We start from the raw sequence: 27,914 nt of genomic DNA, 5'->3' as shown, positions 1-27,914 counted from the left end.
CCATTATTAGTGCCAGAGTTTGCTTTAAATTTTGATTCTAAGTCGGATAGAGACAGTTCTAGATCACCACCTGTTATTACCAATCAGGAAGAAAGTGACAATGCAGTAGAAAATACGAAAGATACAAAGAATAAAGTGATAACTCCAATCGAGAAAATAGAAGAGAATATTAAACATTCCTATAAAGACTGTGAAATGACTATAGGTGATATTATAACACAACTGGCTTACCATGAAAAGGCAACAATAAAGCATAGAAGATATACAAGAAACGTATTTATACCATAACGAAGTAAGGATAATTGTAGGAATAGATATAAAACCATACGTAAAACTAGATGAGAACATTGTAGAACACTATTCGAGAATTAAAAATATATGCGAACAAGAAAATTGTACACAAAGTTTAGAAATCCAAAGCATACTTTCTAGACTTAACATACTGAAAACAAAAATAATTCATTTAAAATCTTGGTTACACATGAGAACTAAAAGAGGAGTTTTAAACTTTGTAGGAAGTATTTCCAAAACACTATTCGGTACATTAGACGAGGACGATTTAAATTTAGTTAATGAAAACAAAGACAAACTATTCGATCGGCAGAATACAATGAACCTCATACTACAGAACCAAACAGCGATCATAAAAACAATCTTAAATTATGAAGTACAAAACTCGCAAAATTTACTCAAGAAGCACATAAGGAATTCTAATCAAATCACAACACAGATAATGGCATTAGAAGCAGTAGTATTCGAAAGTATAGAACAAATAGACACACTTAACACAGCTATACTGATAGAAAAAAAAAGGAATAGTTCACCCAGACATTCTTACCAACGAAGTATTTTTAGATGGATACATTAGAATATTAAAAGAAAATAAATTACAATCAATTATAGAACCAACAGAAGGTAAAAATTGTTACACTGAGGTATCCGAAGTCAGAACCATAGAAGCCACCGCACCGGTACCATACAACAGCAGTCCTCCACCGAGTTACGACCTACCACCACAATTCAGGTTACAAGAAATGAACGACATCGAACTAGACATCGCACCTGTCAGGAGAAAACGAGTTCGTTTCGGAGCAACGAAAGTCTAATGAGGGGGGAATGTCACGGCCCGATAAGACCAAGACAACAACCCTCGCAACACGTCACCAGGCCCAAGTTCACGACTGATTCAGCACCCGACAACTTTGAACCATTAAACAGTCCCAAACCTTTGTACCCCAAAGAAGATTACCCATTAATATATAAGACCCCAAACCCGTGTACCCAGCAGTCGACGATCACCTCTGCTACGGCACGTCTCGCCGATCCAACTTTAAAAATAAAAAGCAAGTTCGAATTCCCGAAATCTTCGAGTATTCAATCGCGAAAGTGAAATACGGCGTTCCTTCGCGAAACCAGCCATTTCACCGTAACACTGTGAATGCGAGCCTGAATGGTCGTCACTGTTACGCCGTGCCTAATCGTTGAAAGTGATCACTTACAAGGAGAGGCCACGACCTTCGGGTCACCGATTCGGTTGAGACTTTGCACATTTATAGATCTCGTTCTCCTGTTCACGAATATATACCATTATAGGGACAGACACCCAATAGTTTTCGAGATATTGACGATTAAACTTTCATTATTTCCTATGTAATGCCGTATTTTTTGTGGCCTATAACAAGAGTCGGTGTGGCACGACGGTAGCGTTCCAAGTTTTCAGCCAGACGACCAGGGTTCAAATTCTGTCGGCTAAACGCATTTTTTTTTAATTTCATTATGTTTTATCATTGCATATTTATATTATTAACCCTTTGCACTCGAAGCCATTTTAGCTCGAAAACGAAACATTACTTCCGAACCTAGAATATTTCCCTTCTATATATATTTTTTCATGCTATACATACGGAAATGGTGCAATTTACTCGTACAGTACTGAAGTGTTTAGTAATTTATTAAATACAAACAAATTTAATAATGTAAATAATACTTTGAATAATCATACAGGAATTTTTAGTGGCGCCTTACAGTCGCCATTCGAGTGCTAAGGGTTAATTTCAATCGAAAATGCAGTTCGGAACTTCGTTGGTTGCATTATCATCCCCAATATAAACTGTCAATAACAGTGACATTGGAGACGCTCTTGAGATCGAGGAAACTCTTGAGAACGCGACGCAGTTTGAAAACGGCGGGTCACATTACTTACCATTCGTGCTCGCAGTGATAAAGTTTTAATTTTCCTCTAATGATAAGTTTCAAATTCTTTTTCTTCAATGCATATAATGATAAGTACCGGTTTCATTTTGATAAAATATGGCAGGCCGTCGAAAATTATTGGAAAGCTGTAAAATATATCACCTCGCAATTCCATTTAAATTATATAATCACCACGGATCAGACAGGAAGTCAGTATCAATCAACGTTCGAAAGGACAATCACATATAAGGGAGAAAAGACCGCACTTGTTCAAAAAAAGGTAGATGAACTTATGTCACATCAGACAAACGTAATAGTAACTTGTTCGAAATCCGGAAAGTTAACACAAGATATTTATAAAGACTTCTTAAAATTTAATATATATATTTAATATATAAATTACTATTACTATTTAATTACTATTAATTATCATTTAATATATAATAATAGTAAATAATCCTGTCGTTAGTAAATAAATACATGTTATTTGTAATTCAAAATGCAATTTTATGCGTGAAATTTAATCGATTGAAATTAATAATATAAATATGCATTGATAAAACATAATGAAATTAAAAAAAAAATGCGTTAGTCGACAGGACTCGAACCCTGCTCGTCTGGCTGAAAACTTGGCACGCTACCGTCGTGCCACACCGACTCTTGGTATAGGCAAAAAAAAATACGGCATTACATAGGAAATAATGAAAGTTTAATCGTCAATATCTCGAAAACTATTGGGTATCTGCCCCTATAATGGTATATATTCGTGAACAGGAGAACGAGATCTATAAGTGTGCAAAGTTTCAACCGAATCGGTGACCCGAAGGTCGTGGCCTCTCCTTGTTAGTTACAAGCGTATCATAAACAATTGTCCGAAGGCAAGTACCACTTGAATTGTTCCTTGCGACGGAACAATTTATATAAGATTATTTCTGATAAAAAAAATTGTAGTGTCATTTAAGAAACTTTTCAGCGTCTTATAAAATATTTAATTTAACCTTCGAACTAAAATGAATGAACTATACAAGAAATGCACAGTTAATATAAAATATAGGAGATTCTAAACTCAATAATAATCTTATTTTGTGTTTGATTATTTAGGAGCTCTAAAAAGAGCTGGTATTATTGAGTGTTTGGGAGCTGTTTTGGTTGGAAAATAGAGGATATTTTGGAGTATTTTTAATTTATGTAGAAACACAAAAACGCAGTAACACTTATACGTTATTGATTTTAAAATGACATAAAATGGGCCTCGCGGAACCTCCGGGGTGATTCCTGAGAGCAACCCGCGAGTATGACCGGCGGGCATTTCGCCCTTCCGCTCAGCAAACCTTTTTTCTCGGCCAGCCCTGTCAGCCAACCCCAAGGACACAGTGTACTTCGAAACCGCACTGGTAGTGGTGATACAGGACTACCCAAAAATAGTAGCCTAGGTGACAAGCGAGCAATCGTCAGCGGAAGAATTCGGGATTCCACAAACGCTCGTCATCGAATAGTTAATCTTGTATATACAAGATATCTTGTATACTCTGCGCTAGTTAGAGTTCGTCTATGTTTATCAACTAGATTAGTTTTAAACCAACCAAAACAGCGATACTATCACCTAACTTCTTGTAATGTTAGAAGTTAATAAACAGTTTAATAATACCATAGATTCTCAATAGTGACCGCGTAGCATTTCTATCTATCGTATCTTTTGGCTGTTAAAGGGGACCGGTAATGATATTATAGCACAGAATAGTTACCAAAAAGGCTAAACTTTACTTCAGGAAACCAGAAATTTTTAACTTTTTTCTTATGTAATCCTGTGGATTTTGGCGAGAAAATGCCGAAAATCCAAGTTTTACTCCTAGGAGATCAATAGTTCAAAAGTTATGCGGATGTAAAGAATATTGTAAAACTTTGTGATACATCGTAGAATACACACTAGAATACTTCTCCTTGCGCGGAGTACGACAAAGCAATTATGTAATAATTTTTGTTATATCGTAAAAAATAAAAAAGTTTTCAAAAACTGCAAAAAAATTTTATTTTTCAATCAATCTTTCAAACAAATGATTTTACAAAAACTTTTTTTATACGGTTGGATTTGTAACTGAACACCACGCAATTTGCAAAAAAAGTTTTTTCTACGCCCTCTACTTCTCAAGGCATTTAAGAAGCTGTACTTTTGAGCTCCAACTTTGAGGGCTGTTTGCACCCCTTCAACATGGATGATTGCCGATAAAAAAAAATACGTCAAATATTTTTTTCAAGAACTACCTCTCACAATAAATTTCATAAAAATCGTTTGTCTAGTTCCGGGATGTTCCCTCGTTAGTAAGATCGCGTAAAAAATTCGAAACGTTCGAGCTTCCGTCTGATTTCACGAATTTCCACCATTTCCGTTTTTTTCCTTTCCAGTTTCCTAAATGGCAAAATTGCGTCTTGGTCTTTTTTCACCGTAGCAACTACCGCCTGTCATTGCATAAATTAACTAACAGAGGTGCTTGTTCGGCAAAAATATAACATGAAAATCCCTGAGGTGTGTTAAGAATGAAGGTAGTGCTATAGTTTTACACCGATTCGAAAATATTTCTCGCTTTCATCTCGATATACAGGGTGACCCAAAAATTTTGTACTTCCCTGAAAGGGGTAATTCCTGAGGTCATTTGAAGTAACTTTCTCCGTTGCGAAAATGTTCTTCGCTGCATTGTTAAGGAGTTATCAACGAAAAACACAGACCAATCAGAACGCCGAGCTCAGCGTGGCCAATGCCAACGCCGCGCTGATTGGTTCGTGTTTTTCGTTAATAACTCCTTAACGAAACCACGGAGAACATTTTCGCAAAGGAAAAAGTTACTTCAAATAACCTCAGGAATCACCCTTTTCAAGGAAACACAAACAACTTCAATATTTTGTATACGTGAAGTTCGTTATTTATCATAAATTTTATCATACTTTCTCATATCACGCACCTGGTTTTACTGAATTATTCTTCCAAAGTTTAAAAATCATTAAAATATGGGAGGCGCTGTAACTATGTACGGTAGTGTATTTTTAAACATTACCTTGTCAAAGACCTCATCGGGCGGGCAAGGAAGTATCCTAGCTATAGATCCCGCGCATTCGACGTACTGGAAACAGTCCATGGGATAAGGTAAAAGAACTGCCCTTTCCTGATCTTCCCTCTTTTCTTCCGGACACTTTGGAATTTGACAATTGTCCGCCAGATAAGTTTGAGATTCGCCTATTCGTGGTAATGGTACACCAGCTGCGACCAGAACGACCATCAAGCATGTGCTATATATTGCCACAGCCAATTCCATTTGAAGTCTTTGATTTCTGAAAATAAAACCGAACACATTTTAAATAAATTAATCCATTACAACAAAATTGCCAATTTTCATGTACATTACTTATAAAGTACACCACAATTGGTATATTTATTATTATAATTTTTTTTATAAATATATTTTGAGTTGTGTCACTTTTCTTATGAGTGAACGATAAACGGTTACATTTAAAAATAACAGTTTTGTTAATAAATTTATATAGTCACACAAAAATGTGGAATTGTTATTAGAGATCATAGTATATAACCAATTATTAATTTGCTTTCAAACGTGTATTGTTAAATGGAATACATAAAGTTATAATACGATGCTATGTTGCAATAAGAAATATATACAACCTTAATTTTTGTTAGATAAATTTTACTAAATATAAAATACATTTTTTAAATCCGTTTAAAAAATGGCAATTAAGTTGTGCTATTTTTCTAATGTTTGTAAAAAGTAGTTCAAGAGTATTCTTTATATATACAAAAAATAAACTTATGTACATGGTTAATCATTGAACTTCATTTAATTATTTAACCTCCGACATAAATACGCGCAGGGAAGCAATTACCCAAAAAGTAGCAATGCGGCGAAGACTGAGGGAAATTGTTTAACTTCGTTGCTTCACGTACAATTAAAGGATAATTAGTGAAATATGATCTTCTGCTTTGTAAGTAAGTAATAACAGTGAATTAAGTATGCCAACTAAGATGTGCTTCTAGGAACGTGGTGCAATTATACACAAAAGAATGCGATGAGGTCATGGCGCAAGGAAAATTTTGTTGGTTAATTGTATTTCTAATTAAGGGTTACGGTGTTCGTACAAGTGAAGTTTACTATATACATGGAAAAGTTTTTATGCAGATAGATATCTCGGATGAATTTAGTACGCATAAGTACTTGTTGGACTTCATGCGATTGTAAATAGATAGATACTTCATTAATTCCCCTCAGGGTTACAATTTTTATACCACCCGCTCCTTTTTCCGCCTTCCCCTCTCGCCGGTCTTATCCTACCCTTATGTCTAACTTAAAGCTATCTTATTTTCTATCTCTTATATCTAACGCTAATACCTACTTATTCTATACAGGGTGGTCCGTTTAAGTAAAACCACCTAAATATCTCTTCAGGTTATTGTGATTCAAAAAATATTTGTTACGCAATGTGCATGGTGTCAATGGACCTACATACATAATACAGTTGTGTGTGTGCGCGCGCGCGCGTGTGTGTGTGTGTGTGTGTTCCAACGATTTGGAAATTTTACATCCAAAATTTGTTTGACAAGACGCACAATGATCCAAAAGCGCCAAAACGTGGCCAAAATGCAAAAAATGAATTTCCCATTAGGGGTATGGCTCTTGCCGTATTGGATACTCAGGTAATGACTGTATATGAAACCGAAGGTAAAAAGGTCTTACTATCTATACCTGCTAAATGGTGGGAGTACAAATATCCCATACAGTCGTCTCGCAGTTTTCGTGCAGTGAACTATGTTGTGAAAAAAAAAGGTGTCACGCTTACAATTTTACGGAAATTGAATTTGGGGGGGGGGGGGGTGCTATTCCTGGAAGTAAGTACTATGCATAATAATAACATTGGATTTACCTTAATTAATGTTTGGAATGTATGAAGTAAACGATAAAACTTAGTGCACAGATTTTACAAATGTATACTAAAAGTTATATATTCCACAATATTCCACGGTGATTCTTGTTGGGTCTTAGAGTAGATACTGTTATTTAACATTATTTTGAAAAAGTAGCTGCCCAAAACTGCCCCTTTCGTAATGTGATCCACTTTTGTGACGCAGATGTAGTCATGGTACTACATAATTACAAGTATGTTTTCTCGAGAAATTTAGAAGTTATAATAAAATTTGTTAAATAAGCATTGTATGGTTCCACTTATAGAATTTTCTGATACAACAATTTTTTTACTGTTTAAAAAAAATTTAATTTTTGTTTTTTGTAATTTTGACATCAGATTCATAGTCGCCTGCCCGAAAAATATGGGAATACTAATTTTCAAGAAGGTCTAATAATATTTTTGGTTACGCATCCGCCATTTTGTTTTTTGTAATTTTGAAATCAGATTCATATTCGCCTGCCCGAAAAATATGGGAATACTAATTTTCAAGAAAGTCCAATAATTTTTTTGGTTACGCATCCGCCATATTGAATCCGCCATTTTGTTCTTTGTAATTTTGACATCAGATTTATAATCAGCGATCCGAGAAACCTATGAGTATAAATTTTGAACTAAATTGAAGTACTCCTTCCTATTTTGGCCACGTTTTAGCGCTTTCGGACCACTGTGAGACGTGTCGAATGTGCCGGACAACCGTCATGCTGATACCAAATTTTTAAACGGATGTCTAGTGGTACATCTTGTACAAGTATTTGTGGCTCATTTTGCAAGAATGTTGCATACTTTTCTCCATTTAAAGTACCGGTTATGAAACAAGGACGAATTATTTGATTATTATTTAAAATGTCACACCAGACGTTTACACTCCACATGTTTATTTACATTCACGCTTTTGGTCAAAGCCTACGATCTCGATAGACATCAGTTCTAGGTAAAACTGAAGACAATAACCTGAAGAGATATTTAGGTGGCCTTACTTAAACGGACCACCCTGTATATACATCTTAAAACTAGAAAGAAAACTAAAACTAAATGAAAGAGAGAGAGAGAGAGAGAGAGAGAGAGAGAGAGAGAGAGAGAGAGAGAATTATAAGGCTTATAACTAACTTAAAACTACTGCTGCCTTTGATCTCCTACCACACACACACACACACACACACCCTCCTCCCTCCCTCCTCCTCATCCTCCTCCTTCTCTTCCGGCTGCTCACCATTTATCCCAATCTTTTTATTTTTTATTCATCTTTTTCTCTTTCATCTACATTCTCCCCTACCATTTGCACCTTCCCTTCCCTCCACTCCTCATCCAATTCTCCCCTCCCCCCTCATCATCCAACACTTCCCACATCCTCTCCTGCCATCTTCCTTCCTCACCCAACCTCATGGATTCCTCCCATACATGCTCTACACCTTCCTCGCCTCCTCATCCATACAGTATTTCCCCTCTCTCATTCCATTTCCCAGTCCCCATCCTCTGCCATCTACTAACCAGTTTTCCTCTATTTCATCCCATCGCTTCATCCTTCCATTCACCCACATTTTCATATATCCCACCTGCACATTTCATATATCCCTCCTACGTTAAATCATCATCCAACCTTTCCTTTCTCCCTCTTAATTTGCTCCTCTCCCTCATCACTTTCCCTTTCTGTTCCCTATCAACCATCTTCACCAATCAACCATCTTCATCTTCGCCATTCCCCTCCCGTCCTTTCCTACCTTCCCTATCTTTTTTACCTCTTTAATTCCCTCGCCCTTCAGTCCCATCACCTCCCACACCCTCTTCACCTCCTTTTCTATGTCCTTCCCCTCCGTTTGTATCCCTCTTATTAACACATTGTTTCGCCTCTCCTCCCTCTCCTTTCTATTCTGTTTGACTTCCATCTTACCTTCTATTCAACTTCTATTCTCCTCTAATTCTTTCCTTCCCATCCTACCTTCTACACCTTCTCCCCCCTTTTCCCATCTTTCCATCTCCCCTATCACCCCCTCTGCCTTCTCCACCTTTCCTTCCAGTCTTTCCACTCTCTTCTCTAACCTTCGCTCCTTTCCATTTCCTCTCTCCTATCCTCCTCCCACTTCTTTCTCTCCTTTCTCCTCTCCTCCCTCTCTTCCTTCATCTCCTCCTTCACTCCCCTCACCCCTCTTTTATTTCCCTCAACTCCGCCATCAACTCCCTTATCATATTCTCCAATCCTCTAATTACTCTTTCCGAATCCTTCCGTTCCTCCTTCGGCGACCTCTGCGTCTTCACCCTCGTCGTCCCCCTCATCCCCCTTTTCCTTCCTCCTTTTCTTCCATATCATGCGGTTGTAATTGCATAGTTATTGCTAGATCTTTCTAGCTAGAAATTTCGGCTATTTATTGTGAACAATTGTAAAAACGATACTGAAAATCATATATTCATCATATATTCAAAATCATATATGTGGTAATTTTTATAAACTAAATGACACTATAAAGACAGTAAAATTTATTTTCATTGGTATTTTTGTTACAATTTAAAATTTGAAAAATTTTTAAGTACACGTTATTTAATAAGAACCTGTTGAAATTGTTTTATTTTACACTATATTTTTACAAAACATTCGTTTTTAATTAACATCTTCAGAACCCCTTGTTTTCACAACAACGTATTTACGAAATGGTTTGAGAATATTCCATTGTGTATTAGAACAATACTACTCTGTCTGTTTGTTAGACTCAATTATTTTTAGATCGAATGACGTTTATAACGTACATGATGGCGCAAAAAATACAGAAAATGAGAAGAAGAAAAAAAGAATAGAAGTAGAAAGAATGATAAATTGAAGTGGTTTAGCATCAAGAGGATTAAATACAAGACGAATGGACGAAGATGAGTAACATATGTAAATAAAGTTTTTAAAGATTCATACAGCTCGTATGGCCTCCTTTTTCTTAATACTTTATACATACACCCATTTACTATTTTCACATACTACAAAACGATTGGTCTCGCTTTATCTGTATTGTGCGATGTATTTCTCTAACATGTGGCGTCATAAATGGAGCATAATTTGTTAGGTTAACACTTTGACGGCCAAACCAGAAACCTCAAAAATTCCATGAAATCAAAGCAAGTTATTTGATGAAATAAAAATTGAAAAAATTAAATGTATGATATTGAGTAGTCCTACAACTTTCTTGCATTTTACAAATCCTAATCAAATTTGGTACAATGAATATATTGACGTAGAAATTTATTTTAAAACATGGACAAATAATTCCGACACCCACATATGAGTGACATGGTACTCAACGTGTTAAAGTATAAAGCAAAAATGGGTGAGATATTATCGTAGAATCTGTTATGCAACTATTTCTGAGGAGCATACGAGGGTTGACGTATCACACGAATACAGACATAAAACTGAACTTCTTAATTCAATCGAAAACAGACAGTCTATATCATAATTGATACGATCGCATTTCGATGGACCTTCAAGAACACATACGCGTCATTCTCAATAGCCAAGTTGTCGAGGGATGTCCGATTAGTGCTCGACACGATTTTTTTTAAGGTAATATTTTAGTCGGCGCGAGCCTTGCCTACGTTTGCTATGTTCAACGAGGGGAGCACAAGGTGTTTTTCAAGTAGGAAGCAGTTGTCGATGAACAAAATGGGTCACGAGTCGTGACCTCCGCGTCTTTTGCACAACCTCGAGGGTCCTGCTTCTCCACTTAATTACCTCTACGTCCTCTGTGCATGCGACACGAATTTTAACACATCGAATGTAGACGTCGTCGCGTCGTCGTGACGAAGAAAGTCATTTTGGATAATGCAACACGGAAGACTTAACACGGAGATAGAATTTTCCGAACGTTCTCTCATCTTTCTTATGTTGCAACTCTTTCTGACACACGACTCTGTGAACGTTTTCTATGAAATTATTTTCAAATAATTAATATCAATTAATTATACCGATTAAACACGAATCATGAAAAATTCAGGAGAAATTGATGCGTAATATTTATTTATTATGATTATGTAGGGAAACAACACGAAACGATATATGTATGATATTTGTAAATTTAACTTCTCTACCTTTTCTCACCAAGTACAAGACTGTGGTTTGTTGGATAACTTTTAGAGAAAAAGTGGTTAAGTTATATTTCTTTGTGAACCTCTGTAGCCACTTTTTTATCCATTATTATTCATGAGAAATAAGCGAATACTTCATTAACCCTTTGCACTCGACTGTCTCCACGAAAGCACCGCTAAAAACCATTATACTATAATGCAAAACAATTTCTACATTACTAAATGTCTTCGTATTTAATAAGTTGCTGAACGTTCAAGTGTGCTACGAATAAATACATTCAATTTCGTGTGAACAAAATAGAAAAGGTAACGAAAACGAAAATATTCCAGATCTATCACAAGGATATTTATAGGGTCAGCACGGTTTAATGAATTATGCTCTATTTCTTCTGTCATGCTCAACAAAAAATTACGAAAAAATTCATGAACATTCTACCTGATAGCACACACAAACCATTTAGTGCTAAAGTTGTTAAGACACAGATACAGAAACTCCAATTTTAAACTTTCTTGTGTCCCCCACTGTATTTTCTTTTCCTAGAAAATCAATTAAAAGCACGTTCAATATTTCTTGACACGCTGTCTCTGTACAAAGTTTGATAAACAAACGAAAATTGTCAGTCGGGTAAAAACCATCTCGTAAGAAGTGTGTCTAGAGCAACAAATGCTTCAGAATGGATCAAATTGTATCTATATGTTTTATCTTAAAAATGTATCATGTTTTTATGGTTAAACACTTTTCCCGATAATTAAATGTCAAGTTGTCTGACTTCCAAATACACGATATTCAAATTTTACAGTACATCAATTATTTTTATAATAAACCACTTGGTTTAAAGCAATAATAAATAAATAAGTGAAGATCGCAAAGTGTTACTACTACCTGTGACAAAAATTGTTCGCTCAAACAAATCAAATGTTTGTTGGTATAATTGTTCATATTTTCAGTGTGAAAAATATTTACATTAACGATAAAGGCAAATACAATGATAAAACTCGTCCTATATAAAGGAAATATTAATATAAACATGAATATGTGTGTTTTATCATACTGTACAGAATAAGCAAATTAGACACTGACTTTAGGAAGTATTTAATCATTCCCACTCTTCAGAACATTTTTTTGGCAATGTCTATCGTCATTTTTATCGTTAGAAATATTAAACAGTGTTTTAATGTTTTGTCATGCTACTTAATTTTTTTATAATTCTCACTCAGAGGTAAACAAATTATTATTTTATATTTGTTAAGAAAGCAAAAGCATTGATTGTTTTATTAATATTTTGCTAAAATACTATTAACGCTTACGTCATATTTGTCTAATATTGTATATACAGTATCTATTATTTTTCGTGTTTAATTCACGCTCAAATAATTCGTTGATCCGATCACATTGACTTGTAATTTCGATCGAATATTTTTTGCCAGAAATATTAGTGTTAACATCGAACGTACATAGAAACTAGTCAACACGGTTTGCATAAATTGAAAATATTTGTGTGCATGAACATTCGTTTGGAAACGTGTCAAATACGGTTATAAGAAACTGAAAGTACCAAGTTTTTAAATCAAGATTGTACACACTTCGAAAAAAAATCGACAGTGATAGACGACATTTTAGTTTCGTTTCTAGCATTCTAGTCTTATAATAGACACGAGTTTGGTAAAACCAAACTTTCTACTTGTTTGTATTGTTACTTGCCGACGTCTGGCGCGTGCTAGTGAATACAAAGGCGTTAATATTTCCTGGAGTCTTGCACACTTCTTTCACTCCTTTGTGATCTTTCTGGAATACGTATACGTAAAAACTTAATAGACTACTATTTTATACAAATCCATATCTGGCGCTACGTACTAAAATATTAACGTTAATAAAGATTACCTATTACTACAATTAATTAATTACCTATTACCTATTAGTAATTACCTATTACTGCAATTTGTTTATTTACGCAATTGTAAACACGCTATTATTCACTATCACATTTTTTATTATTTTTAAATAATATAATAAAGAAGTTCTATTTCACATTGTTAATTATTACTTGCAATAACAAAATATGTTAAAAATATCATTTAAAAATAATGTTGTTTTGAAATCTATCTTTAGTGCCCATCGTCTGCATTATTACGCTCAATAAAATTTCTCAAAATAATCAGTGTATTGTATATTTTAATAAATAAACCATTGTGAGTCATATAAGTAAGTAACTTCCAACTATACTTTACGGTTTCTTTATGTCTGAGATTTTATTATATTTTTATATCATTTTCTAGCAATCATCAATTGTAATATCAGCTATTTCCAACAGTTCACAACTTTGTACAATTTCACATCCATATCACTTTCTGTTATTACTATAACGTAACAAATATTAGTCAGTCGATCTATTAATGAAGGAACCAAGTAAGTTTGACGTGGGTCGCGTAACTCGAGAAGAAGTTTGCAATCCCTGACGTAGATGAATCATATTTTTTGCATCTGAAATTATCTTTTCTTTTCCATGTCTAAAATCAAGATTGATGAAAGTGAAAATTACTTTTGCTCTCTTTCTTTAAAATTAAAAACTATAGTGAACGATTGTCAAGTCGAACATGTTAAAATATAGAATATTTTTATACATTTTGTAAGCAACTCGTAAATATTATAGAATATTATTGAATATTATAGACTTGTAAATATTATGAATTATTCATAATTAATCCCTTAAAGCATTCGAGCAAATAAATTCCATTGTAATAATAAATATAATTTAACACGTTCACGGACAGTAAAAATTTCAGTGAGCTGCAAAAATAGACAGGCAATTTTTCTTGAAACTAGTTGTACTTACTATCTAAAATCTGATTAGAAATAAACAATAATAATAAGTTAACTGTCATTAGTAATGACAAATGAAATGTATATTAATTACAAAAACTTAAGGTTGTATAAAATTAAATGAATAAAAATTGGCTTTAAAATTTGAATGTTATAGCATTCACGTCATTTTGCATCACTATGAAAATGAATGCTATAGCATTTGCGTCCGCGAACGTGTTAATTAACACATTAATACTGGTAGATATTGAACAACTTTATACTATAAATATTATACAATGAACCTCTGGTATCAGCGATCAAATGCGAATCATTTAATACGGATAATATTAATTTTTATGGATCATAACTTCCCAGTAAATAATTTGCTATGAATTTGCCACCAAAATTTGTCTACCAATTCCGATCCATCTGTTTTCGCATTTGGCTAGGGTTTTGTCGATAAGTTTTGGTGTCAAATTCATTCAAAATAGGGACCAAATTCTGCTCCAAGCAGGGTATGGTACAAAATAGACAAGCCTTTTGCTCGCAAAGTGTGATACAAACATTGTACAAAATTTGCTCGAAACAGCATTTGGCTAACTGGGTTTATCAGAAGAGAAATATCGACATTATTATGGAAAAAACATCAGCGATATAACTAGATGTGCTACAATATCAGCCATATATTTTGCTAAAAATAACAAATAACATTTTCATATCTAATTATAACAATTGTGATCAGACACAGACTTAAGATTAGTATAGACATTGCATGATACCGACTCCGTAGAAAATACTCTGACTAGCGATAGCGGACTCTATCGAAATGGAACGGTCAGCTGGCGAACTACATGACATCGAATACATAGAACAGCGTATGGGAAAGAAAGAGACACGGAGAGCAATTGCAATGTAGATAACAATTCGTCCGTAATCTATACCACAGACGAGGTATAGGAGTAGACTAATCACCATATGGGGTTTCGTGTCTCACATATAAACAACTGGTTTTCTTACGCCCTCTACGCTGACGAACGATAAATGTTGGAACTAGATCCACAAAAATGATCAAATCTGGTCAAATACAAATGATTGACGAGTTATGTACATATCTGATGTTATGACTATAGGTTCAAATTATATTTTTTTATTTGATGTCATTATGTTATATATCTACAATTATCTTTATCAATACAATATTAATAAATATAGATACTACGTTTCCAAATTATAGAAATACAATTTTCATAAACCTTGAACGTAAATAACAATTCTCCATACGTATAATTATTATTCGCATTTCTACAATTTTTTAACACTATTAATACGCAACCATTTTGAATATATTTTGTAACTGAACTTGAAAAAGAAATTAAATTGAAATTTACTATATATTTCATTTAAAAAACATAAACTTTAGCTTTAAAGAATCATCCAAGATATCAATTAATATTGTAAGGATGTCGAGGATCTTAGAATGCGATTTCATAAACACGTTTATTTCGGAAGAATACAAGAACTAGAGGTTACCCTCGTGCGCGCAACGACAACGTTGGCTTCTTCTCCGCTCTACACTTTTAACGGTTTTTGCCGTGTAGGCGGTTACATCCCAGAAGCCAATCACGGGTGTCTTAATTGTAAAGTACGCCCTCCGAGAGGCGACAGGGTGAGGGAAGCCGACTAGTTTATTTGGGTACCCTCGCCCCGAATCCTCGTCGCCTACCTAGGGCCCTTAACGGTGTACATTTGGTCCGCAGATGTCTTACGGTACGTCAACGGCTATTGAGACCTTTAGCTAAAATACGAAGTCTCTAATAAATCATCATAAAACATAAAGTTCCGCTAAATCTCAAAAATAGCCTGAAGTCACGTCCGCACCGTAATCATAAACTGCGCCCTTGGCCGGCCTATGGTTGCGGCCCGCATGGGTCGCGGTCGCTCGAATTCCTTACAATATTAGTTGTAAAATTCGAAAGAGTTAAGAATTAATAAATCAATAATTATGTAGTTGATCTTTTTTGCAAGATGTCAATCTATTTCACTACTGACTGAGAACGTAGTTGCATTATTTTCTTTCACGTTTGTAGTGAGAAAATAAACGACGAAGGCAACAGTACGTCTCCTTACGTTGCTTCTACACGCACGCGCTACACACAAGCGTACCTCTATTCTGTCCGTGTGAGATGCCAGCTCGACTGTTCGACGCGTTCCGCCGAATTCACGTTACCGAAGTTTCGAGCGCCTGAGCCGCAATCGATTCCCGGTTCGGCGAGGCGCACATTTTGCTACAACTTTTAAACTAAAAAAGATATCAATGCGAAATTTGGACTAGAAATCTTTTTTAAAGATCGGGTTTAATGGCGTATACTAAAATATGTTCTATATTTTTTACATAATTTTTTTTTTTTGTTGATTTTTAAGACTAATCCGGATAAGATGGTCAAAAGCAGAGTTGGGCATTATTTCGATAAAAAATTATTTAAATAACGATTCGAATAAAAGATACTCTATCTTTATTCGTTATTCGAAATTTTTATTTAGATAAATATTTTGCCCAACTCTGTGTCCTCGTTACAGCATTCGAACGCGCCTCCGAAAATTATTCGAAGTCGATTAAACCGCCGAATAAAGACAGTTGAAAATGGACATGTGGCGGCCTGGGCATCGAGCAGCGAGGAGCACGCCGACTAACCGCTAACACATTGTATACGCGGCGGCGACCCTCCTCGAGAAGCTACAGAGAAACACGCGAAGATCGGTACCGAGGGCGGTCGCCGTTTGTTACACAATCGACTGGCGACAGAAACAATGGGACAATGGAAGGAATGCCATCGAACATTCGCTCGCTCGCGTCGGCCAGTAGTCACGTCAGAGCAGCCATTCGTGTCAGTGCCGTGTGTTGTGATTACGTATTATGGCGATTAGGTTTGAAGTATACATTTTGATTAGTTTTCTCGAAAACAGGCCATTTGTCTGCACAGTACGGCGGTCCCTTTATTTTCCGAGATATTCGCAAAAACTGTCTATTTTGATGTAAAATTCTGCCTATTTTGAATGACCGAATTTGTTCTTTAGGGGGGGGGGGGTTCTTTCGTTAAAATCTACAAGGGCATTTTTATTATCCACCCTATGAAATTATCGAGTCGATGTTCTCCCATTTTGCAATCAAATTCACAGAAGTTATTTATTCATGATCACTATAAGTTGTTTCTATATATGTATTCATTGAGTGATACATGTTATTATTTATTTTCAGTATTTTCTAATGAGTGAGGTTCGCCAACTGATGCAGTGCTGGTTCGCCAACTGATGCAGTGCTGGTTCGCCAACTGATGCAGTGCTGGTTCACTCTTTACCTCACGGACTGGTTCCTCGGTCACCCCAGGACCTCCTGTTTTGTTTTCAACAGTTAAGAAGAAATTTCGCAGTTATTTTCTCATTATTTCTTTATCAATGTTTTAATTTGAATAGATCTTGTTTTCTTGAATTTGGAATTTATGGGATATGGGTCGTAAGGATTGGTGTTTCCTTATGACTTCTGTGAAATATATTCTTTACATTCCTTGAGTTTTAGCGCTGTTAAGGACTGAGTTAATTATTATGTTCTATGTTAATTCTTATATAAGTTAATTTCTATGTTCGAGTTGAGAGTTAATTAGAAGATGGAAAGTATACTCTGTTAGTGTGGAACCCCGCGACAAATATGCAGGGGTAGGGGTAGATTAAATGGAAGAAACCACGAGAAAACGAGAGAGTCGTGCTAGTAGAAGGCAAATGGAATGGTCGCTTTCTGTGAGTAGTCACCGACTTCCGTCAATATCGTCAGGTATGAAAGAGTTCCAAGAGATCGTGGGTCGGACCATCACTCAGTGATCACCTTGGGTCATAAAAGGAGTATGGTCGACATTTGGGAAACTAAATGTGTAGTGAGCGACCCATGATGGGGAACTATTACCTGAGCCCGAACAGGTAGAATAATACGCCGTCAACAATAGTGAGCAGGACCGTCACTCAGTGACCACCTTGGGTCACAAAAGGAGTACGGTTAACATATGGGAAACCATATGTACCCCAGACGACTCAGGAAGTTTGCTGCTACCTGAGCTTGCGAAAGGGAAACGATATACGGTGACTCGGGAAAGTGACCTGCCTATAATTAGCAACAAGCGCCTTTTATATATATACATTAATATATGAAGCCAGGTATGTTTTTTCACCTTGCAATCAAATTCACAGAAGTAATTTATTCATGATCGCTATAAGTTGTTTCTATATATGTATTCATTGATTTCATAAACGTTGAATGAAGTCGTCACAAATGCAAGTATTTCAGGTACAGACAATTTCTAATTGCAACGCAAACGATCCCTTCTTTTATTCTCAATTTGTGCCTACAATTTATTTTCCTTACCGCGTGCAGTACCTTGAAAACTTTACCTTCTGCCATTGAATACATGTTATTATTTATTTTCAGTGTTTTCAAATGGGTGAGGTTCGCCAACGGATGCAGTGCTGGTTCGCTTTTTACCTCACGGACTGGTTCCTCGGTCACCCCAGGGCCTCATGTTTCGTTTTCAACGGTTAAGAAGTAATTTTGCAGGTATTTTCTCATTATTTCTTTATCAATGTTTTAATTTGAATAGATCTTGTTCTCTTGAATTTGGAATTTATGGGATATAGGTCTTAGGGATTGGTGTTTCCTTATGACTTCTGTGAAATATATTCTTTACCTTCCTTGAGTTTTAGGGCCTTATATATATACATTAATATATGAAGCAAGGTATGAAATTATTGAGTCAAAGTGGTCAATGTTTTTTCACTTTGCAATCAAATTCACAGAAGTTATTTATTCATGATCACTGTAAGTTGTTTCTATATATGTATTCATTGAGTGATACATGTTATTATTTATTTTCAGTGTTTTCTAATGGGTATGGTTCACCAACAGATGCAGTGCTGGTTTCCTCTTTACCTCACGGACTGGTTCCTAGGTCACCCCAGGGCCTCATGTATCGTTTTCAACGGTTAAGAAGTAATTTTGCAGGTATTTTCTCATTACTTCTTTATCAATGATTTTATTTGAATAGATCTTGTTCTCTTGAATTTGGAATTTATGGGATATGGGTCTTAGGGATTGGTATTTCCTTATGACTTCTGTGAAATATATTCTTTACTTTCCTTGAGTTTTAGCGCCTTTTATATATATACATTAATATATGAAGCCAGGTATGTTTTTTCACCTTGCAATCAAATTCACAGAAGTAATTTATTCATGATCGCTATAAGTTGTTTCTATATATGTATTCATTGATTTCATAAACGTTGAATGAAGTCGTCACAAATGCAAGTATTTCAGGTACAGACAATTTCTAATTGCAACGCAAACGATCCCTTCATTTATTCTCAATTTGTGCCTACAATTTATTTTCCTTACCGCGTGCAGTACCTTGAAAACTTTACCTTCTGCCGTTGAATACATGTTATTATTTATTTTCAGTGTTTTCTAATGGGTATGGTTCGCCAACGGATGCAGTGCTGGTTCGCTCTTTACGTCACGGACTGGTTCCTCGGCCACCCCAGGGCCTCAAGTTTCGTTTTCAACGGTTAAGAAGTAATTTTGCAGGTATTTTCTCATTATTTCTTTATCAATGTTTTATTTAAATAGATCTTGTTTTCTTCAATTTGGAATTTATGGGATATGGGTCTTAAGGATTGGTATTTCTTTCTGACTTCTGTGAAATATATTCTTAACGTTTCCTTGAGTTTTAGCACCTTATATATATATATATATACAGGATGAGTCACCAAACGTTAGTACCTCAAATATCTTTGTTGTTTCTAAAGATACGTAAAATATGGTAAGGACAAGTTGAATGGTACAATGGGGCTGACACGATGCAAAAAAATTTTGTTTTTATGTCATTTTTTTGGAGATATCAAGGTCACCTTGACTTTTTTAAAATGGAACCACCCTTTTTTAAACACCTACAATGATAGTCCCTTTCATTAGTAATTCAGTGACTATAATTAGTCCAAGGTAATTCAAGGTCAAGGACAGAAAAACGTATAAAACTAAAATATGGAAGCAGAATACCTGTATTTTATAAATGTTCGAAATGATGGCCGTCTGCGTCGATACATTGTTGTAAACGAGCTCTGAAGGAATGTTGCACTCTGATAAGTATATCCGACGTGATATTCGTACATGCTGTGATGATACGCTGACGCATATCTTCAACTGTTGTTGGAGCATCCGTGTACACGGTCTCTTTTAGCAGACCCCATAAAAAGAAATCCAGTGGATTTAAATCAGGCGAACGTGCTGGCCATGAAACTGTTCCGCCTCGTTCAATCCATCGGTTTGGATATCGAGAATCCAACGTTTCTCTTGCTACTCGTGCATAATGACCAGGACAACCGTCATGTTGGTACCACATATCGTAGCGATTTTGTAAAGGGACATCTTTTAACAAAATTGGCAGATCTTCTTGCAAAAATTGAGCGTATTTCTGTCCCGTCATCATTCCGTTAACGAAATAAGGTCCAATTACTTTTTCGTTCAAAATACCACACCACACGTTTACGCTCCATTGTCTTTGATGATCAATTTCTCGCAGCCAGTGCGGATTATCCACAGACCAATAATGGGCGTTCCGTAGATTAATTGAGCCATGATTAGTAAATGTTGCTTCGCCCGTAAACAAGACATTAGAAAAAAATGAATGATTTTGAAGAAATCCCCATTGACAAAAGTTAATTCTATTTTGAAAATCATTCCCGTGAAATTCTTGATGGAGCGATATGTGAAACGGATGAAATTTATGTCGGGCCAGAATTCGTATTACGCTACTTTGACTTATGCCTGCTTCCCGGGCAATTTTTCTCGTACTCACGTGAGGATTGACAGCTATAGCTGCTAAAATATTAATTTCATTGTCCATAGTATGTTTACTATTTCCTACAAGTCTCAACCGTGATAAACGTATTCTGCTTCCATATTTTAGTTTTATACGTTTTTTCTGTCCTTGACCTTGAATGACCTTGGACTAATTATAGTCACTGAATTCCTAATGAAAGGGACTATCATTGTAGGTGTTTAAAAAAGGGTGGTTCCATTTAAGAAAGTCAAGGTGACCTTGATATCTCCAAAAAATTACATAAAAACAATTTTTTTTGCATCGTGTCACCCCCATTGTACCATTCAACTTTGTCCTTACCATATTTTACGTATCTTTAGAAACAACAAAGATATTTGAGGTGCTAACGTTTGGTGACTCACCCTGTATATATACACATTAATAACCAAATTTCGAGAAGTGCCCGAAAACAGGCCATTTGTCCGCACTGTACGACGGTCTGTTTATTTTCCGAGATATTTGCAAAAGACTGTCAGAGTCTCCATTGCGAATTCTGTCTATTTTGAATGACCGAATTTGTTGTTTAGGATGGGGGAGAGTTCTTTCGTTAAAATCTACAAGGGCATTTTTATTATCCACCCTATGAAATTATTGAGTCGAAGGGGTCAATGTTCTTGAACTTTGCAATCAAATTCACGGAAGTAATTTATTCATGATATACTATTGTATATGTATCCATTGAGTTCATCAACGTTGAGTGAAGTCTTCACAAGTGCAAGTATTTCAGGTACAGACAATTTTTAATTGCACCGCAAACGATCCCTTCATTTATTCTCAATTTGTCCCTACAATTTATTTTCCTTACCGCGTGGAGTAGCTTGAAAACTTCACCTTCTGCCGTTGGATACATGTTATTATTTATTTTCAGTGTTTTCAAATGGGTGAGGTTCGCCAACGGATGCAGTGCTGGTTCGCTCTTTACCTCACGGACTGGTTCCTCGGTCACCCCAGGGCCTCATGTTTCGTTTTCAACGGTTAAGAAGTAATTTTGCAGGTATTTTCTCATTATTTCTTTATCAATGTTTTAATTTGAATAGATCTTGTTCTCTTGAATTTGCAATTTATGGGATATAGGTCTTAGGGATTGGTATTTCCTTATGACTTCTGTGAAATATATTCTTTACGTTCCTTGAGTTTTAGCGCCTTATATATATATATACATTAATATATGAAGCGAGTTATAGAAGACGCGTTATAACTGTTCGGTTCGAGATTTCTTAAATGGTACTTGGTGGTTCGCGATATATGTTTATTTCGGAGAGTTCGTCTCGTCCGTCTGCCTGTTCGATTTGTTTTCTGATCTGTCTTGTCGTGTCCTGTCTGTCGTCAGTTCGGTTTTATCGTGATTGGATGATTTTGGATTTAGGTGGGAAAATATAGTGTTTTGTAATTGGACGTGGGTGCATTGGGAGGAGTTTTGAGTTGATGGGAGTGGGAGACTGTCAGGGATTCCTGGTTTTGTCTTCGTTCGTCAATGGCGTGATTTATTACTGTTTTTCGTTCGTCGTTTCGTTAGTTTGGTCGCATGTGCTGTTCATCTGTCGGGGTCGGGATTGTCGAATTGCGGTGGTCGTAAACTAATTTTGTTGGTCGTTTATAGCTATTTGGCACGTTTTTAATGGGACATCCCTTTCAGGTATGTCCCTTTGTCGCCTGGAGGAACGGTACGGTACGACCTTCGGTGTTGCCGTCGCAACATGCCGGCCCCTTGAATGACTCTGTTCAACTGCTTCGATGGTCTATATCAATTCGTCTATATGGTAATGAAATTTACAATGAATCTACCTTGCCTCTTATATGTATATATATATATATATATACAGGGTGAGTCACCAAACGTTAGCACCTCAAATATCTTTGTTGTTTCTAAAGATACGTAAAATATGGTAAGGACAAGTTGAATGGTACAATGGGGCTGACACGATGCAAAAAAAATTTTGTTTTTATGTCATTTTTTTGGAGATATCAAGGTCACCTTGACTTTTTTAAAATGGAACCACCCTTTTTTAAACACCTACAATGATAGTCCCTTTCATTAGTAATTCAGTGACTATAATTAGTCCAAGGTAATTCAAGGTCAAGGACAGAAAAACGTATAAAACTAAAATATGGAAGCAGAATACCTGTATTTTATAAATGTTCGAAATGATGGCCGTCTGCGTCGATACATTGTTGTAAACGAGCTCTGAAGGAATGTTGCACTCTGATAAGTATATCCGACGTGATATTCGTACATGCTGTGATGATACGCTGACGCATATCTTCAACTGTTGTTGGAGCATCCGTGTACACGGTCTCTTTTAGCAGACCCCATAAAAAGAAATCCAGTGGATTTAAATCAGGCGAACGTGCTGGCCATGAAACTGTTCCGCCTCGTTCAATCCATCGGTTTGGATATCGAGAATCCAACGTTTCTCTTGCTACTCGTGCATAATGACCAGGACAACCGTCATGTTGGTACCACATATCGTAGCGATTTTGTAAAGGGACATCTTTTAACAAAATTGGCAGATCTTCTTGCAAAAATTGAGCGTATTTCTGTCCCGTCATCATTCCGTTAACGAAATAAGGTCCAATTACTTTTTCGTTCAAAATACCACACCACACGTTTACGCTCCATTGTCTTTGATGATCAATTTCTCGCAGCCAGTGCGGATTATCCACAGACCAATAATGGGCGTTCCGTAGATTAATTGAGCCATGATTAGTAAATGTTGCTTCGCCCGTAAACAAGACATTAGAAAAAAATGAATGATTTTGAAGAAATCCCCATTGACAAAAGTTAATTCTATTTTGAAAATCATTCCCGTGAAATTCTTGATGGAGCGATATGTGAAACGGATGAAATTTATGTCGGGCCAGAATTCGTATTACGCTACTTTGACTTATGCCTGCTTCCCGGGCAATTTTTCTCGTACTCACGTGAGGATTGACAGCTATAGCTGCTAAAATATTAATTTCATTGTCTTCATTAGTCGTGGGATTCTTCCGTTTGTACTGTCTTGCATGTACACTTCCAGTACTTCGAAACAACCTGTACGTATTAGTGAAAGTATGTCTAGAAGGAGTGTGTCGCTCGGGATACCTTTCTTCATAAAGTCGTCGGGCCTGCACTGCATTTTTTCTACATTCACAGTAAATCGTGATCATATCACACTTTTCAGTCATCGAATATAACAGCGGAATCGCGTTTGGAAACATACTGATAGTAAATAAGAATGCTGAATAACATTGAAGGACCTTAGTATGTATGTTTACTTTAACTACGACCATAGTATGTTTACTATTTCCTACTAGTCTCAACCGTGATAAACGTATTCTGCTTCCATATTTTAGTTTTATACGTTTTTTCTGTCCTTGACCTTGAATGACCTTGGACTAATTATAGTCACTGAATTCCTAATGAAAGGGACTATCATTGTAGGTGTTTAAAAAAGGGTGGTTCCATTAAAAAAAGTCAAGGTGACCTTGATATCTCCAAAAAAATTACATAAAAACAATTTTTTTTGCATCGTGTCACCCCCATTGTACCATTCAACTTTGTCCTTACCATATTTTACGTATCTTTAGAAACAACAAAGATATTTGAGGTGCTAACGTTTGGTGACTCACCCTGTATACATGCTATTTACATTGGTCTTAATATTATTCGCCTATTTACCTAGTTCCTTGATCTGATTGTTAACTATATACAGCGTCCGTATTTTACAATGTTGTTCTTTATATCGGTAGCGGCGCGAGACATTTTACCGACCGTTTGTATTCGCTTTCGCGGTTCTTATTGTGACTACCCTAACTATGTCGTCTTGTCCGGGATGAAGTTTGGTTACCCGTGCGAGGGTCCATTGCATTGCAGGTAAATTGTCGTCCCGCACTCTTACGATACTGCCTATTTCTATTTTTTCGGGTTTATGTTTATGCCATTTTTTACGTGTGGTCAACTCGTGGAGGTATTCCTTCCTCCATCGTTGCCAGAAATGATGTCGCATTTTTTGCACATGCTGCCAGGAAGACAATCGACCGGATGGAATGTTTGATATTTCGTAATCGGGTATGCCATTTAACGTATCACCAATCAAGAAGTGTGCTGGTGTCAAAACGGATAAATCGTTTGGGTCGGAGGACAGAGGTGTTAACGGCCGTGAGTTGAGAAGCGCTTCAATTTGATTGATATATGTTAATAACGCTTCGTACGATAACAAGGTGTCGCCTATTACTCGTGTTAAATGAAACTTTAGTGATTTTACGGCAGCTTCCCAAAGTCCGCCGAAATGCGGGGATCGCGGTGGGATGACGTGCCATTTTATGGATTCGTTGGCCAATATGTTCCCTAATTATCCGCAATCTTAATCAACGCGGTCGATAACAATACTTTCGAAGGAATATTAATCGAGTTTAATGAGGTTTTTGGAGATTGTGTGGCCTGATTCGAATTCTGCGTGTCTTTTTTGAAAATATCTCGAGATCTAATAATTTTTTTGCCATGGTACCCTAATCATTTTTTACGTAGAATGAACGGAAGAATCGATATGTGCAAAAAAAATATGCATTTCTATTTAAAGAAATGATGCAATTGTTAATTGCACATGCACTGCTGCATCTAAAAAAAATTTAAAGGCCCACAGATGTAGTGCTCTTCGAACCATTTATCTTTCTCCTGTATCATTTTTTCGTAAATGCAATAATAACGGAGTTATGACTTAAAACAATTGCGTGGATCACCCTGTATATACAGTGAGTGTAAAAAGTATTCGTACACCTCTTGTAGGCTTAAAAAACCATGTATTTCTCTATGTAATTGCACACATGTTTATAAAACGAAACATAATTGTAATTTTTATATATTTTAACTACATACTGTCACATAAATACACTTGAAAAAGTTTAACGTTAACGAGAAAAATTAGAAACTATGAGACGTGTCTCTAAATTGGCGCGCAAAAAGTATTCGTACAGGTACTAGAATGTACTCGAAAGGCGTCCGATTGTTTATATTATGGTTTAGCGGGACCCGACAAATAATCAGACAGGGTCTTTGATGAACAGTCTAGTGGCAACCTTCTGCAAAACCAGTCAATTTTTATAACATTCGGTAAAATGGGTCATAAAGATAAGGAAACAAGTGAGACTGAAAGAAAAGTTATTATACAACTGCATAATCAGTGCAAATCATTGCGAGAAATAGCAAAAACAATTAATAGGCCACACAGCACTATACAAGGAATTATAGATCGATATGGTGAATGAAAAACCAATAAAAATAAAGCGAAATCTGGTCGCCCTCGAAAACTTAGTTTACGCGATGAACGTTTTATGCATAGTGCGTGAAATAAAAACAAATCCTAAAATTAGTGCCCCTAAGATCGCTGCTGAGCTTGCAAACAACGCTGGAGTCAGTGTATGTTTCAGCACTATTCGTAATTGTTTACGAAATAATGAATACCACGGCCGAGTTGCTCGCGAGAATTATTTCGTAAATGCCGCAAATAGAAAGAAGAGACTTGATTTCGCGAAAAATAATATTAATAAGCCTATCGAGTTTTGGCGAAGAGTCATATTTACTGATGAAAGTAAATTTAATGTTTTTAGCTCTGATGGCAAGTGTACGGTCTGGAGGAAGAAAAATACAGAGCTACAAAAAGAAAATCTACGTCCCACAGTAAAACACGGCGGAGGTTCGGTTTATGATTTGGGATTGTATGAGTGCTGCTGGAATGGGGTCATTACACTTCATCGAGGGAATCATGGACCACAAAATATACCTAAACATACTAAAAACCCATATTGTAAGTAGTGCAGAAAAAATGGGTATAAAAGACAACTTTATCTTCACTCAAGGCATTGACCTCAAACATACAGCACGCAACACAAGAAAGTGGTTGCTTTATAACACACCGCAATATTTGAAAACACCTCCACAATCACAGGATATTAATCCGATCGAAAATTTATGGGATCTGCGTGATAAAAAAAAACTCCGAACCCGGCATATTTCAAGTAAAGAACAATTTAAACTTTCTGTTCAAGAGGAATGGTGCATTATTACAGACGAAATCCCATCCAATTTAGTGGATTCAATGCCAAGAAGACTGGACGCAATTATACAGTCGAAAGGCTATCCAACGAAATATTAATTTAATTTATTTTCGCAAATTATAACACGTTTATTGCTAAATTTGTTACGTGTACGAATACTTTTTGCATGCTAATTTTTAGAGACTTCAGACTGTTTTTAATATATCTCATTAACGTTAACTTTTCGTTAATTTATTTATGTCACATTTTGCAGTTGAAACATATAATAATCGTAATTGTGTTTTTGTTTTATAAAAGAATGTACAATTACATAAAGAAATATATGGTTTTCTAAATCTATAAGAGGTGTACGAATACTTTTTACACTCCCTGTATATATATATATATATATATATATATATATATATATATGTCGGGGCGTGATGGCAGCGATGCACCCCGTCGGCAACAACGCGTAACGCGTATAGGATTCAGTTTCATCGTAAAATAACGATTTACCGTGCCCTGCGAAGGGGCAATAAAACAGTCCCTGCGTACCCGCGCTACCCCTCTTCGCGCGCGGGGCAAAGGGAGATGCGAGACAGGGTGCCTGGAATGATGGGCTGGGACCCTGTTGAACGTGACCACGGGCGGCAGAATAGTTTGGGCAACGGTAGGCCGAACACCAGCTTTGACGAAAGTCACTTTTCGTGGGTAGAAAACGTAAAGACGTACGCGAACATTCTGTGAGGCCCGTGTGCTCGTTGACGTGTCTCCCGTTGCACCACGAGATCGGGCATAGCGTGTACGCAGAGTCCATACAACAATCGCGTAAGCGCAAAAGGGTCGAATCGATGGAGAACGACGCTGGACAATCTCCGGCGGGTCCGAGGACGGAAGAGTCCGCCCAGCCTCCGACATCAGAAGTGGGATACTCGCGGGAAAACTCAGCTCCG

General features: G+C 36.3%; 2 protein-coding genes across 8 annotated transcripts in view; one reads left to right on the top strand and one right to left on the bottom strand.

Moving 5' to 3' along the window:
• The window catches only part of LOC143356173 (endochitinase-like), a 63,453-nt gene that overhangs the window by 8,314 nt on the left and 27,225 nt on the right, over nt 1-27,914 (bottom strand). For all 3 annotated transcript variants that reach the window (XM_076791645.1, XM_076791644.1, XM_076791643.1), the window contains one exon: nt 5,244-5,517. In XM_076791645.1, coding sequence (XP_076647760.1) covers nt 5,244-5,501 — 258 coding nt within the window. In that variant the 5' untranslated portion in view covers nt 5,502-5,517. The remainder of the gene's footprint in view (nt 1-5,243; nt 5,518-27,914) is intronic.
• Nucleotides 16,775-27,188, top strand: LOC143356222 (uncharacterized). 5 transcript variants are annotated; one of them, XM_076791725.1, is made up of 8 exons: nt 16,894-16,951; nt 17,283-17,434; nt 18,501-18,626; nt 18,945-19,070; nt 19,524-19,649; nt 21,812-21,937; nt 22,580-22,703; nt 26,533-27,188. In XM_076791725.1, exons 3-6 carry the CDS (start codon nt 18,590-18,592, stop codon nt 21,826-21,828), a joined length of 306 nt encoding a protein of 101 aa, XP_076647840.1. In that variant the 5' UTR covers nt 16,894-16,951; nt 17,283-17,434; nt 18,501-18,589; the 3' UTR covers nt 21,829-21,937; nt 22,580-22,703; nt 26,533-27,188. The 5 variants fall into 5 exon arrangements, 4 of the variants coding, with proteins under 4 accessions (XP_076647840.1, XP_076647841.1, XP_076647842.1 ...); XM_076791726.1 differs by lacking the exon at nt 26,533-27,188 and adding an exon at nt 24,676-24,693; XR_013082635.1 differs by lacking the exon at nt 22,580-22,703 and having other exon boundaries at nt 16,775-16,911.

The sequence above is a fragment of the Halictus rubicundus genome, chromosome 8 (assembly GCF_050948215.1).
Source record: "Halictus rubicundus isolate RS-2024b chromosome 8, iyHalRubi1_principal, whole genome shotgun sequence".
Classification (NCBI taxonomy): domain Eukaryota; kingdom Metazoa; phylum Arthropoda; class Insecta; order Hymenoptera; family Halictidae; genus Halictus; species Halictus rubicundus.
Note: the sequence above shows the minus strand (reverse complement) of the source record. Positions and strands in the feature narration are given on the sequence as shown.

What these genes read in the sequence shown, in the direction of transcription:
- LOC143356222 (XM_076791724.1), top strand. Translation starts at nt 18,590, where the DNA reads ATGTTTCGTTTTCAACGGTTAAGAAGTAATTTTGCAG. An exon ending in GTTAAGAAGTAATTTTGCAG is followed by an intron (nt 18,627 to 18,944) that starts GTATTTTCTCAT and finishes ATTTATTTTCAG; the next exon opens with TGTTTTCTAATGGGTATGGT. An exon ending in GTTAAGAAGTAATTTTGCAG is followed by an intron (nt 19,071 to 19,523) that starts GTATTTTCTCAT and finishes ATTTATTTTCAG; the next exon opens with TGTTTTCTAATGGGTATGGT.